Consider the following 19,317-nt stretch of genomic DNA (forward strand, 5'->3'; position numbering starts at 1 on the left):
TAAAAATGAATGACACTTTCAGTACATGCACACCTATTTCATATTCTTGCAAAAACTAGTGTCTCTAAAAATGACTCCAGGTGAAGGAAAGTTATTCTAGTTAAATTAAAAATAACCAGTCTTACTGTGTTTCCCCCCCCCCCAATCTTTTGATCTTCATCAGTTCTGTGTACAGTAGCAGTTGTCTTTCCTTTAAAATTGCCTGAGCCTGGCACTTGAATCGGAGGGAGTCAGAGACACCGTCTGTGTGCGGTGTGATCAAGTAAATGATCTGCTCAGGCAGGTGATTGAATTGAGGGAGGAGGTAGAAAGGTTAAGAACGATCAAAGAGTGCAAAAATGAGATTGACTGGTGGAGCCACACTCTGAGTCAAAGACAACAGGTAGAGGCTCTACAAGAAATACATGACTCCCCACCTCTCACCAGGCAGAAGGCAGGCATGTGGAGGGCAGGGGGGAATGGAGTCAGGTCTTTCCTCAGAAAGGCAAGCAAAAACCTCCTCCACCCTCCTCACCTTCCCAGCTGTCATTATGCAATAGGTATGAGGTGTTGGAACTAGACAGCCAGCCAACTGAAGATGGAAATGAGGACCCACCTGGTGAGTCATCTACTGCTTGTCCCTCAGCCCCAAGACTTACGACTTCTTCAAGTAAGAAGAAAAGGAGGGTAATTGTAGTGGGTGACTCCGTTCTGAGGGGTACAGAGGGGCCCATATGTCGACCAGCCCCATACCACAGAGAGGTCTGCTGCCTCCCTGGGGCTCGGGTCAGAGATATTAAAAGGAAAATCACTGGTCTGGTGCAGCCCTCTGATTACTACCCCTTGTTGGTTATCCAGGCAGGTAACAATGAGGTGGCAGAAAGAAGTCTTAAGTCACTCAAAAAGGACTTCAAAGCACTGGGGTGGCTAATTGAAGGCTCGGGAGCTCAGGTCATGTTTTCATCAATCCCTCAAGTGGAAGGGAAACCCACTGAGAGAGGGTGGAAAACGTATCTGATTAACACGTGGCTCAGAGACTGGTGTCACTGTCGGAATTTTGGGTTCTTTGATCATGGCGAGCTTTATAAGGCACCTGGTCTGCTGGTGACAAATGAGACAGGTGGGATGCAGCTGTCCCAGCAGGGGAAAAGGATTCTGGGGCAGGAGTTAGCAGGGCTTATTGACAGGGCTTTAAACTAGATATGAGGGGGGAGGGGGAGATAACTGGGCCTGTTAGGAACAAGCTTAAGGGAGGCATGCCAAAGCTTGAAGGATGGTGGACTGGTGAGGGCTCTCCCTCTGCCACTTCATTTGAGAGAAGGGAAAGATGTTCAGGAACCGTGGAAGCACCTGAGAAGCGTCTGGTAGGGAATGGGGCCCACACTAAGAAAAAGATGTTGGATTCACTAGCTCATCTCAAGTGCATCTATACCAATGCACGCAGTATGAGCAACAAACAGGGGGAGCTTGAAGCCATGATGCAGCATGAGAACTATGACATAGTAGCTATCAGAGACACGTGGTGGGATGCCTCACATGACTGGAGTGCTGCCATCGATGGCTACAAGCTCTTCAGGAGGGACAGACAGGGAAGGAGAGGTGGTGGAGTGGCCCTGTATGTAAGAGAATGCTGTGAGGGCTCAGAAATCAAGTACAGTGATAATGGGGTTGAGAGTGTTTGGATTAGGTTAAGGGCCAATAAAGCAGATCTTGCGGTGGGAGTCTGCTATAGACCTCCCAACCAAAGCAGTGAGGGGGATGAAGCTTTCTACAAACAGTTGGGAGAAATCTCGTGGTCACTTGCTGTTGTTCTTGTGGGGGACTTTAACCTCCCGGATATCTGCTGGGATCACAGCACAGCAGAGAGGGAACAATCCAGGAGGTTCCTGGAATGTGTGGAGGATAACTTCCTCACACAGCTGGTGAGTGAGCCGACCAGGGAAGGTGCCCTCCTGGACCTTCTTGTGAACAGGGAAGAGCTTGTGGGGGAGGTAAAGGTTGGAGGCTGTCTGGGGTGCAGTGATCATGAGATGATTGAGTTTTCGATCCTTGGAGAAACAAAGAGAGGGGTCAGTAAAACTGCCACCTTTGACTTCCGCAGGGCAGACTTTGACCTGTTCAAGAGACTGATTAACAAAATCCCTTGGGAGGCTGCCTTGAAGGAAATGGGAGTCCAGGAAGGCTGGACATACTTCAAGAGCGAAGTCTTAAAGGCACAGGAGCGGGCTGTTCCCGTGTGCTGAAAAACAAGCAGGTGGGGAAGGAGACCGGCCTGGCTAAACAGGGACCTTTGGCCGGATCTCAAAAACAAAAGGAGAATCTATTGCCTTTGGAAGAGGGGCCAGGCCTCTCATGAAGACTATAAAGATGTAGTGAAGTTATGCAGGGAGAGCATTAGGAGAGCCAAAGCGCAGCTAGAGCTCAACTTGGCTGCAGCTGTTAAGGATAACAAAAAATGTTTCTATAAATTCATTAACAGCAAAAGGAGGATTAGGGAAAATCTCCCTCCTTTACTGGATGCAGAGGGAAACATGGTAACTAAGGATGAGGAAAAGGCTGAGGAGCTCAACGCCTACTTTGCCTCAGTCTTTAGCAGTGGAACTGGCCGTTCCCTGGACACCCAGCCTCGTGAGCTGGGAGATGGGGAGGGGAAGCAGTCTGAGGTCAGCACAGTTGAAGAGGAGGTGGTCAGAGACCTGCTACACCACTTGGATGCACACAAGTCTGTGGGACCAGATGGGTTACACCCAGGGGTGCTGAGGGAGTTGGCAGATGTGCTCGCCAAGCCGCTGTCCATGATTTACCTGAAGTCATGGCTGACTGGGGAGGTCCCATTGGACTGGAGGGTGGCAAATGTGACACCCATCTACAAGAGAGGCAGGAAGGAGGATCCAGGAAACTATTGACCTGTCAGTCTGACCTCGGTGCCAGGGAAGGTCATGGAGCAGGTCATCTCGAGTGCCATTAAAAGTCATATAATGGACAACCAGGGGATCAGGCCCAGTCAGCATGGGTTTATGAAAGGCAGGTCCTGCCTGACAAACCTGATCTCCTTCTATGACAAGATGACCCGACTATTGGACGAGGGAAAGGCTGTGGATGTTGTCTACCTCGACTTCAGTAAGGCCTTTGACACCGTTTCCCACAGCATTCTCCTGACGAAACTGACTACTCGCGGCTTGGATGGGCACACACTTCGCTGGGTCAAGCACTGGCTGGATGGCCGGGCCCAAAGAGTTGTGGGGAATGGAGTTAAATCCGGTTGGCGGCCGGTCACGAGTGGTGTCCCCCAGGGCTCGGTTTTGGGGCCACTCCTGTTTAACATCTTTATTGATGATCTAGACGAGGGGATCGAGTGCACCCTCAGTAAGTTTGCAGACGACACCAAGTTGGGTGGGAGTGTTGATCTGCTCGAGGGTAGGGAGGCTCTGCAGAGAGACCTGGCCAGGCTGGAGCCATGGGCTGAGGCCAACTGGAGGAGTTTCAATAAGACCAAATGCCGGGTGCTGCCCTTGGGCCACAACAACCCCCAGCAGCGCTACAGGCTTGGGGAGGAGTGGCTGGAGAGCTGCCAGTCAGAGAGGGACCTGGGGGTGTTGATTGACAGCCGGCTGAACAGGAGCCAGCAGTGGCCCAAGAAGGCCAATGGCATCCTGGCTTGTATCAGACATAGCGTGGCCAGCAGGGACAGGGAAGGGATCTTACCCCTGGACTCGGCCCTGGTGAGGCCGCACCTCAATGAGTGGGTCCAGTTTTGGGCCCCTCACTACAAAAAGGCCATTGAATGACTCGAGCGTGTCCAGAGAAGGGCAACGGAGCTGGTGCAGGGTCTGGAGCACAGGTCTGATGGGGAGCGGCTGAGGGAACTGGGGGGGTTTAGTCTGGAGAAGAGGAGCCTGAGGGGAGACCTCATGGCCCTCTACAACTCCCTGAAAGGAGGGTGCAGAGAGGGGGGATGAGTCTCTTGAACCAAGTGACAAGTGACAGGACAAGAGGTAATGGCCTCAAGTTGCGCTGGGGAAGGTTTAGACTAGATATTAGGAAGCATTTCTTTCCAGAAGGGGTTGTTGGGCGTTGGAATGGGCTGCCCAGGGAGGTGGTGGAGTCCCCATCCCTGGAGGGGTTTAAGAGTCGGGTTGACCCAGCGCTGAGGGATATGGTGTAGATGGGATCTGTCAGTGTTAGGTCAATGGTTGGACTGGATGATCTTCAAGGGCTTTTCCAACCTAGATGATTCTGTGATTCTGTGAAATGTAATAAGCAAAGGATTTTCATGTGCAAATAACTAATTTCTTTGTAAAATAAATTGCAGTTCCATAGTAAGTACTAAAGTGGAGCTTTTTATTTGTTTGTCTGGTTTTGTGTGTGCTTTGTTTTTTTGTTTGTTTTTTAAACTATGTTGCATACTTTAAAGGCATCTTTCAAAGCATTTGGTTTTTAAATTCTTTTGGACCTTTGCGTGAGGAGGGAAATGTGTGTTAATAAACTGTTTTCCTGTTTGCATCTAGGGGAAAAAAAATGTTTTGGTGTAGCATGTAGTTGATTTTTTTTTTTTTTTAATTATTTATACTGTTAGCTCTTTTATCTTTATTAAGGGGGTTCTGTAAATCATGTGTGACATGGCATATTGACTTTTTCTGGATACCAGACTTGTGAAAGAGTAGGTGGGGTATGTACTGTTTTATTCTCCGAACACTTAATTGGCCATCTTTCACAAGGGATTTCAATACATAATGTTGGCTGTTTTATATTTATTTAGATTTACACTTTAAAAATTTTCTGTATACCATACCATAAATACGTATTGTGCTTGGAATAAATGAATACAAAATGACTAGGGCTTAACATGCTTGTTTTTCATTAATCTAGACAGTTCCCTCTATAGTCTGCAGTGTCAGTTTAATGGTTTCTTTCTTACTTCTGCAATGCTTCAAGTATATAGAAAGCCTGATGCATATTCAAATGTTAAAAACTTTTTTTTTTAAATGTAGGTGTTCGACAACTTGAAATTATGTGCTGCTTTGGCTGTATGTCTGTTCTTGCCAACTACTTTGTCTTTATGACCTTCTTTCCAGCTTGCGTGTCCTTGGTATTAGAGGTAAGATCAAATTCAAGACAACATCAAGCTTAGTACTTAAACCCTGTACTTCTTTCTAGGCTATGCATTTCTTCACTGAGGTATACACCAGCATGTTTGTCTTCCTTTTGAGGTGAACAGAGGGAATGCACAGAAAGATGGTCGCTCAACTGATGGATAGTAACTTGTTAATGCCACTGTAAATGAGTCACACTCAATAGTATGAGTTCTGATCTAAAGCAGAGTAAATATTCTATTTTAAATTAATGGCTGTCTAGGGTTTTTCACTATTTGAAGTCTAATATAGGCTAAACAGTAGACTGTAGGCTGACTCTTGTTCGTAATTTCCTAATGATCAAATAAAAATACAGTGTTGAAGCTCACTTGTTGGTGGTTCTAATATGTACTAAATAGGACCTATTTTTTAATTTTGTTATTTTTGCAGCTTTCAAGAGAGAGTCGTGAAGGGCATCCTATATGGCAGCTTAGTCATTTTGCTCGTGTTCTAGAAGAAGAAGAAAATAAACCAAATCCTGTAACACAGAGGGTCAAAATGATTATGGTTTGTGGCTTTTTTCACCTGTAGTTATGCAATCAGTAAGATGTTCTGGCGCAATGAATAAAACTTTTGTTTTCTATAGAATTCTGCATCCCATTAGTTTAGTTTACCATGGTAATTTTTAATAATGTCCCCTGTATTTACACCTAAAGTCTTCCTGCGTATGCCATTTATGTGCAAAACACTCATGGTTTTTCATGTGTACTAATTCTTTCCCTCTTACCCTTACAGTGCCCTCAGCTTTCTCTGCTTATTACTTGAGCCAAGAGGAAGAATGTGGTGGGACAGGTTCAAGGCTATGGGTGTTATGATAGGCCAAAAATGGTGTTGATGAGAGGTGTGGAAATCAGTCTTTAGCTTTAGACTTTTGAGGCATGGGAAACAAATCAAACAAAAAAAAACCCCAAAACTTTAATCTTAGTAGGTTAGATACCTAGTTACAGTTGAAAAATTAATATTTGTTTTGTGTTTTTAATACAGTCACTGGGTTTGGTTCTTGTTCATGCCCACAGTCGCTGGATAGTGGAACCAGCTGCTCAGAACAGTACTGTAGAAAATGCAGTGGGATTGGATGAGAACGCACCGAAGAGAATTGAACCTAATGTTTCATTATGGCAGTTCTACCTTTCTCGGTAGGCCACTTCACAGAAGAGAAGTGTATTTCCTTGATTAGGGTCTATTCTCCAGTGCTGCCAAGCTATGGTCCTAGGGTACGACACTTGTAAACTTGCAGATCTGGAAACTGTAGGATTTCTTGGAACTGGAGATGTCATTTCCTAAGAAATATTTCAATATTATGGTGTTTGTTCAATTTTGAAGTAATAAGAACATGATCAGGAGTCAGCTGTCCTGTATGCATCATAACACTATCTTTTCCCACTAGCACTGACACCTTTCAGAACACACTGGAAAATAAATTTTCTGACTATACTAGAGTAATTATTTATTCAGAGCTACTGACCATTCGCATACAAGTGCAAAAGCCATGTCATTACTGCTTTTCCTTCAGCTCAACTGAAGGTAGTGGCAGCTGTCGTTCCATGTTATTTCTGAAAACTCAGAACTGTCTCTTAAGTTCCCCCCCCCCCCCCCCCCCCCCAGCAGTTCAACTTGCATCATAGTAGTCATTGGTAGAAAAAGATAATTGAAACTTTCTACTTTATCATTGGGAGATAGGTGTTAAATCAATTTGATATAACTGTTAAATAGTGAATATTTTTCAGTCATTTCTCTTACTGGGACTGCTTTTTAACTAAGATTTAGAAAATGATTAATGAAATCTAAAAATTCTTAATTTGTAGAATGATTTCTCTAACCTACCCTAATCTAGCATACTTGAAATTCCTGTCAAAAGACATTTCTAGCAGGACATTCAGTAACTGTATAAATGATGATCAAACTAATACCCTTTCTAAAGCAAAGGGATGTCAGAATGTTGTTATAAATAAACAAATTGTATATACTTGTATGTATTTACTTCTTGATTTGTCTTTTTTAGAATGGCCAGTATGGATATTGAACAAGTAATCACTCTTGGACTAGCCCTTCTCCTTGCTGTGAAATATATTTTCTTTGAGCAAGCAGAGACTGAATCCACACTCTCATTGAAGAATCCCATAAAATCTCCAGTGATGGTCCAGAAAAAGGTTCCTGAGAACTGTTGCAGGAAGCAATCCGGACTTCTGAAAAACAATCAGATATCTAACACAGTAGAAGAAGCTTTAGTTCCCAAAGATGGAAATGGTAATTTCTGGCATTTTAAAGTCTGAACCTATTCCTGAATATTTGGGAAAAATAGTGAAATCTGTGTTAATGTGTTGTATTTGGAATCAAAATTTAAGATTTTTGTAAACCAAAGTTAATTTTAATTGTCTTTATGCAGCCGAAGTTATAAAACCTGTATTAGCAGAGTCGTCAACCAAGGCTACGTTTGTATTTGGCAGTTGCAACCCTGTGGAAACTTCTTCATTTCTTAATAGAAAAGAGGAAGAAGTTAAGTTACCTAAAGAACCACGTTCTATTGCAGAATGTGTTTGTATACTTGGAAATGCAGAGGTATGGAAAAATAACCTTTTTTTTAACCTCTACTGCAACATCTGATTTAAAAATTCTTACAGTTCATTTTCCAGCTTTTAAGTGATCCTATTGACCATAATGTAATTCTTCAGAGAATTATATGGCTTTAACTTGGGGGGGGGGGGGGGGGGGGAAGACCAAAACAAGGGGGGGAAACAGAACAGCACCCTTTCATAAGTCGATTCTGCTCCAGACAGTTTCTGTTGCATTTTTTTCTTCAATACAGGTGAGGAAAACATATTGGTGTATGTTTTTGAAGTTGTAAAGAAATAATCTTTTATTATGAGTATCCCTCTATCCCCAAAATTTGGGGGGGGAGCAGGTTCATCATTCATGACACACCAAGTAACTGAAGCTTCATCATGTACACACATAAGTTGGTGTCTGAGTAAAAATTTTTTTCATCATATCCTGTCTTACTATAAAACCTGACATTGACAGTTGGTTCCTTTAGATGTTCTCTGATATTGTCAAAGTAAAGTTGTTACCCTTTTTCATTTGGAAACATTTAAAAGGATTTTCACCAAGAGAATCTATTACTTTCTCTCCCCACCCTTTACATGTCCAGAAGGGAGCAAAATTCCTTACTGATGCTGAGGTCATCAGCTTAGTTAATGCTAAGCATATTCCTGCATACAAACTGGAAACTGTAATGGAAACTCAGGAGCGAGGTGTGTCTATTCGCAGACAGATGTTATCTAAGAAACTCCCTGAACCTTCATCTTTGCAGTATCTTCCTTATAGGAATTACAATTACTCTTTGGTAAGTAAAAGGCATACAAGCAAAACTCACTGTAAGACCATTTTCCAAATCTATGAAATATCTGCTTGAAGTGATGTATATGAGTTAACAATGAGCTTGGTCAAAACTGATGTGGGAGGTGTGTTGCGGATGGAAATATTAAGATGGTAATGATTTAGCAGCAAATCAAGATTTATTAATGACTAGCAGCACTTAACCATCAACCAATTTAAGGATTTGCAAAATAATTCCATAAAATACGTTATGGTTAAAATAGCAACTTAACTACAGATTCAAAAATGACAAGATTCACACTAACTTACTATAAAGTATCCTAAATCATTATATATATATGTATATTCATAAACACAAGATGTACAAACACACAGACAGACAAAAGTATTTGGATCCAGTGAAATATGTATGTACCCACACTAGTGAAAATAACTGTGTATACCCAAACACAGTGGCAGGTAGAGAGGTGGGTGAAAGAGAAGCTAGCTCAAAGTAAAAATTGCCCTCTTCTCGAGTTTAGAGTAAATACTCACAATGCATCGGCATTCCTCAACGGGCCATAATTGAGACTTGAGGGGGTTGACTTCACCCTGGCCCTTCATTGGCTTTGACGGCAGACAGTACCTTGAGGAGCTGATACCTGAGAGGCGTCCCAGCTCAGGGGAGATGCTGGTCACAGGCCTGCTGTGATCCAGGAGAGCTCAAAGGGTCTCACTTGGGGTCGCTATTTATAGGGTCCAAGATGACTGACTTCCGTCAGGTACTTTTCCACTCCGGTCCAACTCGAGTGATGAAATATTCTGGTGTTTCCACCAGTTGCACAGGCCCAGAACTTGCTGGATGTGCGGTTCTGTTATTGCCCTCCCTCAGCCACGTCCCAGGTACAGATGTACCAGGCTGTCAGGAGGTGATGGACTGTTATTACCACTCCCAAGTGATAGGGAGAGCAGGAGCCAGGCACGTCAAGGGGGTGGCTTAATGCTCTGCTCCACTGCCATTTGCAATCCATACCTCCCTAGGTTGGTATGTGTCCCAGGAGGGGAGTTGGAATCACACCAAGCACCGAGCGGCCCAGCAAGGAGGAGGGGGCATTGCACCACCACAGGCACGGGGGAAGAAAACATAAGGCACTACCATTTATTGGTTTTGATGTTTTTAAACCTAGGGAGGTAGATAAGTTTTATAGCTTACCCAAAAAATATTTCCTATCAATGTATGCAGTTGCCCTATCTCCTAAATGAAGAATTCTACTCATACTGAGCCTAAGTTCAGCTGAATGAAAATAGTACCTTGAGCTCAAGTTAAAATGGAAGTTTATTTAAAATTATTTTCAAGGTATTAATTTTATTTAATAGTGTTTAAGACTTCAATAGGTCTGCCAAATACTAGACTTTAACAGTATTAGCTGTTGATAGCTGTAGCTATAACTTTTTGAGGTGGCAATTGGTTGCTTTAGGGGTAGGGTTGTGGGTTTTTTGCTAAAATACCTTGTAGTTATGTGCATAGTATGTAATATGCTGTACTGTATCACTGTACATGTAACCTTCATGATACCTTTTCTATTATTTTTGTAAGGTTATGGGAGCTTGCTGTGAAAACGTGATTGGATATATGCCTATTCCTGTAGGTGTAGCAGGACCACTATTTTTGGATAACAAAGAGTTTCACATTCCAATGGCAACAACAGAAGGATGTCTTGTAGCAAGCACAAACAGAGGATGTAGAGCAATATGCGTAAGTATTGTTTGACTAGTTTGAAAAAATTTCTATATTATAGAACATATTTTGGGGGTGATACAAGGTGTGGGTTTTTTTGAGTTCTTAAAAACTAAACTTCACTTTCAGTACTCTTGCTTTGTTTCCCTTCTGCTTTGATTTTTAGCTTGGTGGAGGAGCAAGTAGCCGCATTCTGGCAGATGGGATGACTCGAGGACCTGTTGTAAGGCTGCCTACTGCTTGCCAGGCTGCAGAAGTGAAAGTTTGGCTTGAAAGCCCTGAAGGCTTTAAAATAATGAGGGAAGCTTTTGATAGCACAAGTAGGTTAGTACAATGGCTATTTCAGCCTTATTTACTGATATAAGACTTCTATGGATGGTAGAAAGCTCCTAATTGCAGTACACAGAAATACAGTACAGGAAATTATGTACTCATTTGAGCTATCCCATATAATGTGAATCTAAGAAAACAAAAGTCACTCTGGCTATATACCAAGGTGTCATGGTTTAAGCCCAGAGGGCAACTGAGCAGCACACAGCTCACTCCTTCCCCCTCAGGGATGGGGAGGAGAAAATACAACAAAGGGCTTCAGGATCCAGACGTGGACAGGGAGGGATGACTCAACCAATTATGGTCATGGGCAAAAGATAATACTCAATTGGGGAAGGAAAAAAACATCAATTTAATTTGAACACCACCTCCAACACTAATTTACCAATCAAACAGAGTAGGACAGTGAGGAAAATACAGCCACATCTTAAAACCACCTTCCCCCCACCCCTCCCTTCTTCCCGGGCTCAGCTTTGCTCCTGATTTCTGTCCTTCCTCCTGCACAGCGGTGCAGGGGATGGGGGTTGTGGTCAGTTCATTACCTGTTGTTTCTGCTGCTCCTTCCTCCTCAAGGGGAGGACTCCTCACACCTCTCCTGCTCCAGCATGGGGTCCCTCTCACAGGAGAGAGTCTTCTATAAAGTTTTTCTGCTGTGAGTCCTTCCCACAGGCTGCAGCTCTCCCTGAGCTGCTTTGGCATGGGTCACCCCTGTGTGCTGCAATCCTCCCAGCACTGAACTATAACAGCAGGGGATTCTTCCTCCCACAGAGTCCTGGTCGTCTTTGGATGCAGTCACCTGCTCTGGTGTGGGGCCCTCTATGGGCTGCAGGTCGACAGGTGCTCCACTGGTGACTTCAATGGGTGGGGGGGTGGCCCTGCTGTCTCACCGCAGGCTGCAAGGTGGCTCTGCACTGACACACCTCCTCCCCCCCCCCTTCTCCTTTCTTCCACTGACCTCAGTGTTCATGTAGATGTTCTCCTCACAACTCCTCCCAGGTTCCCCTTCTGAAATACGTTATCACAGAGGCACAGCCACCGTTGCTAATTGGCTCAGCCTTGGCCAGAGGCGGGTCCGACTTGGAGCCAGGGGAGCTTCAAGAAGCTTTTCACAGGCAGTCACCACTGTAGCCCCCTCCTCTCCCACCAAAAATCCCCGCCACACACGTACAAACCCAGCACATGTTTAAATGCAATGTTTCCTGGTTTTTGTTTGGCTCTGACTCTGTATGAATAAAGCTTTGACTTGTGGAGCTTGCACGGTCGTTGAAGATAGTATGGGTTTTGCCTTGCTGTAAAACTGACATAAGAATTTCCAAAGGTCTTATTTTTAGTTTATACCTGGTAGTCAGATGTTTTAGGGAATACAAAGGAGTTAAATTTATGTTAATACTTCAGGATATTTTATTTCATAAAGTCCGGGGATAGAAAACGTAAAAAGGCAGTGAACACTTTTAAAGTGAACATTTTAAAGTATTTACTTGAGAGCACTATGTGTATAGTAGCTGTGTCTGTTTCTTCCTGTGCTGAGGGAGGAGTAAAGATAGCACAATGTAGTCAACAGTGCTATCTGCAGTGATTTACTGTCATTTTGCTGCTTAAAACTAATTTAATCTTTTTCCTTGAGGATTGTAAGTAATTAAATTTTCTTTCAGGTTTGCCCGCCTACAAAAACTTATCATCGGTTTGGCTGGTCGTAACCTTTATATCCGTTTTCAGTCTGGAACAGGGGATGCAATGGGAATGAATATGATTTCAAAAGTAAGGTCCAGTCTCCTTAAGCCTCTCTAATAAATGTGTGTTTCTTTTAAAAATAAATAAGTTGCATCCTACCAATCTGTGACTACCTGGCATGTGAAGACAGAAAGACAAGACATAGAACTGTTTGCAGTACTGTAAAATAATAAAAGTGTTTGACCTTGTCAAGTGTAAAGAAGAATAGGATGAGAACGATGAAAGAAAAAAGGTTAAAGTAACTTTGGTTTTTATTTGTTTTTATCTTTTAAACAAAGTATTCTCAATAATATGGAAGTTAAGCTGTTTGCTTTGGGCAAAAGATTTTTATCCAGCAGTAATTACTCTGTTACTGTGTTTATCACTTCTTGTAAATAAGGGATTAGAAATCTGGTGAGTGGCAGCAGGGGGGTGTTCTCTAGTTTTGTTTGTTTGACTGTTCTTTATACAAATGCGGAAGAACCTGAGACATGACCCATAGATTGGGGGGTGCCTTGTGCTGTTTGAGATAAATTGTATATAGAATAGGCAATCAGTATTAAAGTTTATCAGAACCATTACATAAATGGGTCTAACAGGTACTAAATATAGCAGACCTTTTGTCTGACTTCCTAGTATAGAGAAGCTCTTTCCACTGTGTCCAAAGTGAATTCATTTCATGCCTGTAGTGTCTGCCTTGGTTCATGTTGTATCTTCAGTATGGTAAGCATATGCCTGTTCACCTAGAATGTATCCAGAGAGTCTATATGTATTGGGAAGAACCAATTATTCCTCATATAATTCCTAAAGTGGTTAGAAAAAGGATAGTGATAGTTTTTGTTTTTTTTTTCTCTCTCCTGTTTCAGGTTCCCTCCTGAAATCATGTTCTTTTCTTCAGCTGTAACTGATGATCTGACTAGACTTAATCTAATCTTGCTGTTCCACTGTCCTTGAGTAGCTTGTTTTACAACCATAATGATATACTAGCCCTATATCTGTTTCTCTTTTAACAGGGTACTGAAAAAGCACTGGCAAGGTTGAATGAGGAGTTTCCTGATCTCCAGGTTATAGCTATTAGTGGCAACTATTGTACAGACAAAAAACCTGCTGCTATAAATTGGATAGAAGGAAGAGGGAAATCTGTTGTCTGCGAAGCAGTTGTTCCAGCCAAGGTTGTTAGAGAAGTAAGCGTCTGCTTTATTTTATTTAATTTGTTTATAAAAATGCATACATTTTACAAAACTGATACATGTTTTACATCACAGATATTAACTGTAAGTTTTGTTCCGTGTAAGGATGATCCCTATGTGTATTTTTAGACTACTGCTGTGTAGGATAAGTCATTTTTTTCTGAGAACCTCTTACAGTAGATCACTTTTTTTTTTTCCTTTTGCTGTCTCTTCTAAGATAATGTGCTATATATTTAATGATGGATATCTAGTTGAAGGCATTAGGATTTTCACTTTTTACTTTTGAAAAAATTGTGCCACAGTTTGATAGGTTGTGTTGGGGTTTTTTTTGTATAAATGGAGTTTTGCCTGACATTGTACCCAGTCATTCTGATCATTTCACTTTGTCTTTTGCACAAACCTGGTATTCTCTTCAAAGTTTATATCCCCCCCTACTACAATGAAAACATAATCAGGTGCTTCACTTAATTCCAAAGCTGCCCTAGCTTCTTGCATGATGAAGGGTAATCTTTATAACCAGTGCCAGTCCTAGCCCCTGGGAACCTTGTCCTACATCATAAGAGCTATTTTAGATTCTCTTCCACCTGAGCTCAGAAGATTGGCTATGTGTGTCAGACCAAATCCATTGCCTGTTACCTGGTTGCCAGCACTGGCCATGACAGACAATATCTAGGGAGGAGTTTACTACACCGTACTTAGACTTCCACCAACATATTCAAGATTGTGTGAATTTGTGCTTTAGTATTTGATGGATTTTTTTAAAAAATTTTTAATCTTCCCCCCCCAGTAATTTGTCCAGTCCCTTCTGTGAAACTACATAAACTTTTAGTACTAATACACCAAGCAGAATTCCTCAGTGCAGCTACATCTTGTGTGAAGAACTACCTCCTTTTTGTTGTTGTTATCATATGATGATGCCCTATTTTGTATTGGAAGAAATACTTAAGACTTTTATCTTCTTTCTACTGCTCAAGATTTTATAGCTCTAACAAAGCTCTTCTACCTTCCCAGCTATTCTAATTTTCAGACTGAGAAGTACTAGTTTCTCTGAGGAATGCATAAAAAGACTATCCTAGCATGTCTTTGAACATTCTTTCTGGATCTCCTTCAGTTCTAAAATTTCTAAGATTCTGGGTGCAGAGTTGGACACAGTATTCAAAGTGTGTGTGTGCAGGCTGGATTTTATACGCTGGCATAATTACGTGTTTTGGCTTTACTTCCTAGTAGTTTCCTAATTTTCAAATTGTTTGCATTTCTACTACTGATTTGGTGGCAATATCTATTATAACCCCGAGATTTCATTCCAGAGTAATAATGAGGAGCCCATCCTTTGGTAATTGGTATTGATAGTTTAAGTAAATTTGGGATGTTTTTTCCCACCCTCTAACTATGTATATCACTAAACTTGCTTACATTGAACTCTAATATATTAAACTTTATGTTTTTGTAGGTATTGTAGACTTTGCACAGATCTCTGTCATCAGTTGCTATTCCTACTACACTGGAATATCTTCAATTTTGTTCATAGCACTATCTTATTTGAAGGTTTCAAAATACAGTTAATATAGTATAAATATGTCACTTAGATATTACTGTGCACAATGTTTAATTATTTAGCAGTGTAGCATAGTGTTGTGTTCAAACTCTTCAGTTTTAGCTCCATATCCTTGTGCAGAGCAAAATTGGGAGGAAAGTTGCTATCATGTCAAGGTGAATTAATGGGATATTTCTGCCAAGTTGTTTTTGTTTGTTTCATACTGAAGATAAATGAGAATTTGAAACAGATAAGGTAGCTGATGAATTTTTATTAAAGGCATGTGCAAGTCCAAACCCTCTGCACTGACTCTTCCATTGTTGCTTGGACGATGCAGCCTGTATTTGAAAGGGCTCCTTTTGAACAAAAATAAAATTAGATATCTAGGACAATGATGGAGTCAAATTCCATATGGAAGCAAACAAGGGCTGGGGGATTATTAAACATGAAATGAGGTATTTCTACTCCTGCCTAAGGAATGGTGTAGTAAAAGTGTATCACTCTGCCTAGGTATTGAAGACAACTACAGAAGATATAGTTGAAGTCAATATAAACAAAAATTTGGTGGGTTCTGCAATGGCTGGTAGCATAGGTGGCTACAATGCACATGCAGCAAACATTGTGACAGCTATCTACATTGCATGTGGTCAGGTAGGTTTGTTTTATACCAACTCAGATTTTCTTTAATTCAGTAATTTTTAACCAAACACTTAGTTTTTTGTTTTGCTTCTTCTTCATGATCTAAAGGATGCTGCACAGAACGTGGGCAGCTCTAATTGCATCACTTTGATGGAACGAACTGGTTTCACAAATGACGACCTGTACATCAGCTGCACAATGCCTTCTATAGAAATAGGAACTGTTGGTGGAGGCACCAACTTGCTTCCACAGCAGGCCTGTTTGCAGGTATAAAGCAGAAAGTTTAAAGCAATTTAGCTTCCTAAATCAAAGCTCACTTTCATGTTGGTGTATATTGTGTCTAAGTAATGTGGGAATGGGGCTTCTTCAAACTTGGTGGATTTGACATGAAAATTTTAGAATTATCTAATTGTTTTCATATATCTAGTTTTTAAAGCTCAAGATCTTTAATATTAGAGAGACTTAAAGCTATTTGGAAAAACTTACTTTAAAATTTAGCATAAATTTACTTAGATTTCATAGCATAATATTGCATATTTTTCTCTTAAGATGTTAGGGGTTCAAGGTGCAAGCCAAGATAACCCTGGTGAAAATGCCCGTCAGCTTGCTAAAATTGTATGTGCTACAGTGATGGCAGGGGAATTATCACTAATGGCAGCTCTTGCAGCTGGGCATCTAGTCAAAAGCCACATGATTCACAACAGGTAAAAAATGGAAAAATTCATATCTTTCTCTGTAGTTCTGCCATTCTTCCAAGTACACAAGATTCAATAATATTTACATAATTGTAACATATAATAGCAGTGTATCATTTTAACTATCTAATGTAGTTATCTTACTGTTTTTCTTAGGTCAAAAATAAATCTACAAGATCTTCAAGGAACCTGCACTAAGAAGGCAGCTTGAATACTAAAGCAGCTTTGAAATTAAGAATTGACCAGGTGCACAGGGTGGGGTGGGAGGAAGAGAGAATCTGTGAAGTTTAGAATGAAAATCACCTTCAACTCAAAGATTTCTGTGGAAGATAAATTGAGAGATCAGTGGACTTGTGTGAGACTACTTATGCCTTTGACCTTCTTCAGTGCTTAGAGATGACTTCATGAAAGAAGTCCTGTCAGATGTCTTGAACATGGCTTTGGAATTCTTACTTTTGTGCATCATTTTATGAAGGGTCTGTCTTATGTTTTTACAGGTTGAGATTATTTTGACCAGTAAGCTCCTGGTAACTACTGAGGTGAAAAGTGATGTAATGTACTTTGTATGTTTAAAATAAAAAAATTAATTCATTTTTAAAAGTTGGTCTAAACTTGGCTTGAATGCATTGGTCCTTGCCACCTTTATTTTCTGGTTAGCCAAGTATGCTTTTTAAAGTGATGGCAAGCCTAATCACTTTCCATGAACTCCCAATTTTAATTTCATTTGCATGTAAAACTTAGGTCTTGGGCTTTGAGAAAATGTTATTGAATTGTATTAGTTTTATAGAAACCTCTATCTATATATAGTACTTAAATTGCTGCTGCTTCAGCTAAGTAGCATTCAATGTTTTAACTCCACAATTTGGATTATTCCTTCATGGAAGACCTGTGACCTATAAAGTGCTGAACTGTTAAATATAATCTGTACTGAAGTAGGGAAAAACAGTGTCTTCAACTGTTTTGTCATTTTGTTCAGGTAGAAATAATAGATTTTGAAACTAGTAACTCCAAAAACAATTACAGGTCAGACAGCTTAGTAATTTAAGCAAATGAAGTTTCTCAAAATTGTTTGAATGCACTCCTATCAAAAAAAAAAACAACCCAGGGATCAAGAACAGATGTTTACACTTCTATTAAAAGAAGTCTCACAAGGTACAGTGTATTTGTATATTCCTTTTTTTTAACTGTTTGATACTTATTCCCCAGGAATAGGTATGTATCCACTGCTTAAGATGAGATAAAATGAAGCCAGAAAATCACTGTTCTTTAAATGGAATAAAACCATAAAAAAACCCTAGTGTTAAAATTTCTTTTTTAGGGGGGCGTATATATGTTAAGAAGAAATCTTATCCTTTTTTCAATTAAAAGTATTAAGGGAATTCGGTGAAATTGCATGATAATGCAACAAGCAGTTTTTTGTATTAAAATATTGTACTTGGACCAGTGAAGCAGTCTTGAGTGTTCTTAATGTAATACAGAAAAGCCAGGTTTATTCTAGTTTGATTTGCCTTTGGGAAGATTACTAAATGCATCACCCTGCCTAGTTAATCACAGGAGGAAAATTGTTAATATGCTTGATGATGGGTTTTTTTGTTGTTGTTGTTGTTTTGGTTTGGGGTTTGTTTAGGAGTGAGGGAATCAGTGGATTGGACTGGGTTTCTTACAGGAATGCATCAGCATTCCTAAAGGGGTGACTTCAGAGGTGCTCTTCTAATGTGCAAATTTGACATAAATCATGATGGGTTGTTTTGTAGTACATCAACACACTAATGTTGTAATGAGCTCATAAAGTTAATGTGCAAGCATGAAGACCTGCTACATGTTGGATATGTTATGATAGCATTTAAATATAATTAATGTTTATCTTCCTGCAGTATTGTTGGTAATAGCTACCATTTTCTTTAAGGAAAGTTGGAACTACTACTTTGTTTCTATGTTCATTCAGTGATCTTATTTAAAGTAACACTGTACTAGCAATAAATGGTGGTTCAGCATTCATTTTGGTGGATTTAACTGACAGTGTCTTGCAGAATTAACACTTTGTATTATTACTACACTATGTACATTTTGGTACAAAACTACTTTTTCAGTTTCAGTAAAACAATGGAAAACATATTGGCTTAATTGTGATATTTTAAGCTTACTTCATGGCTTAGTGAAATATCTTAACATAAAATAAGAGGGTTAAGGAAAATAGGACTAGCATATAGTACTAAAGACTGTGGGAATATGATACCAGAACCTCTCACCTTGCAGAAGCCTGTTACACATGTATTCTCCTTGAAGCTGAATTATGCAGTTTGCCCAAATGGGAGAACTAATTCACTTCATTTAGCAATACCTTCTGTTGAGGCCTATTTGGGTGTTTTTACTATCTTGCAGAAAAATGTTGAACTATCCTTTTGGTAGTTTCTCATATGTCCATCAAGACCAAAGTTTCAAAGGTACTTTTTAATCTGTTAACTTGGTACCTGAATTTTAAATACTGCTTTCATCACGACAATATAATTTTATCAAAATACACAGTACTGCATATTCTTGCAAGATGGGTTACGCTGGAAAAGTGAAAGAACCTGTTAGTACCACATCAAGAACTCTTTGAAACTCTTATCAGAACTTTTTAATAATATAGTGCATGTCAGCAGTGAAATGGTTAAGCTTTTAGTCAGTACCTCACTACAAATCCTGGAAACTATCAAAAAATTGGATCTGTAATCCAGGATAGAAAATCACCAGCCTATGACTGTGCATTTCCTGTAAAAGTTTAAAAGAACAGATCTGACTTTTTTTTTTCTTTTTCTCCTCACCTCTCATTCAATCCACATCTTTGATCTTTGTAATGTCCATCAGTCTAATCATCTGACATATAATGCAGTCTGCATTCTTTTTCAGTGTCTGCAAGGCTACAGGTTTTATACCAAAATCAGAGGTTACCATTTCATATGTGTTAGAAAATTTAGGGAACTGAAGGATTCTTGTGGGAATTAAGAATTGGTAGTAAGCAAAATGTAAACTGACCTTGAGGTTAGAAGAATGAGTGTGGATAGCTGAGGCA

The 19,317-nt window shown here is 40.5% G+C and overlaps 1 protein-coding gene across 4 annotated transcripts in view; it reads left to right on the top strand.

The window, feature by feature from the left end:
• LOC141917584 (3-hydroxy-3-methylglutaryl-coenzyme A reductase-like) overlaps positions 1-18,375 on the top strand; it is a 32,145-nt gene extending 13,770 nt beyond the window's left edge. For 3 of the 4 annotated variants that reach the window (XM_074810908.1, XM_074810907.1, XM_074810910.1), the window contains exons 7-20: positions 4,971-5,077; positions 5,502-5,618; positions 6,096-6,247; positions 7,114-7,358; positions 7,498-7,670; positions 8,260-8,454; positions 10,024-10,182; positions 10,331-10,488; positions 12,147-12,252; positions 13,218-13,388; positions 15,439-15,579; positions 15,676-15,834; positions 16,117-16,271; positions 16,419-18,375. In XM_074810908.1, coding sequence (XP_074667009.1) covers positions 4,971-5,077; positions 5,502-5,618; positions 6,096-6,247; positions 7,114-7,358; positions 7,498-7,670; positions 8,260-8,454; positions 10,024-10,182; positions 10,331-10,488; positions 12,147-12,252; positions 13,218-13,388; positions 15,439-15,579; positions 15,676-15,834; positions 16,117-16,271; positions 16,419-16,473 — 2,093 coding nt within the window. In that variant the 3' untranslated portion in view covers positions 16,474-18,375. The remainder of the gene's footprint in view (positions 1-4,970; positions 5,078-5,501; positions 5,619-6,095; positions 6,248-7,113; positions 7,359-7,497; positions 7,671-8,259; positions 8,455-10,023; positions 10,183-10,330; positions 10,489-12,146; positions 12,253-13,217; positions 13,389-15,438; positions 15,580-15,675; positions 15,835-16,116; positions 16,272-16,418) is intronic. The other variant, XM_074810911.1, reaches the window with a different exon arrangement.
• Positions 18,376-19,317: the final 942 nt, after the last annotated feature.

This window comes from Strix aluco, chromosome W (assembly GCF_031877795.1).
Source record: "Strix aluco isolate bStrAlu1 chromosome W, bStrAlu1.hap1, whole genome shotgun sequence".
In the NCBI taxonomy this organism is placed as follows: domain Eukaryota; kingdom Metazoa; phylum Chordata; class Aves; order Strigiformes; family Strigidae; genus Strix; species Strix aluco.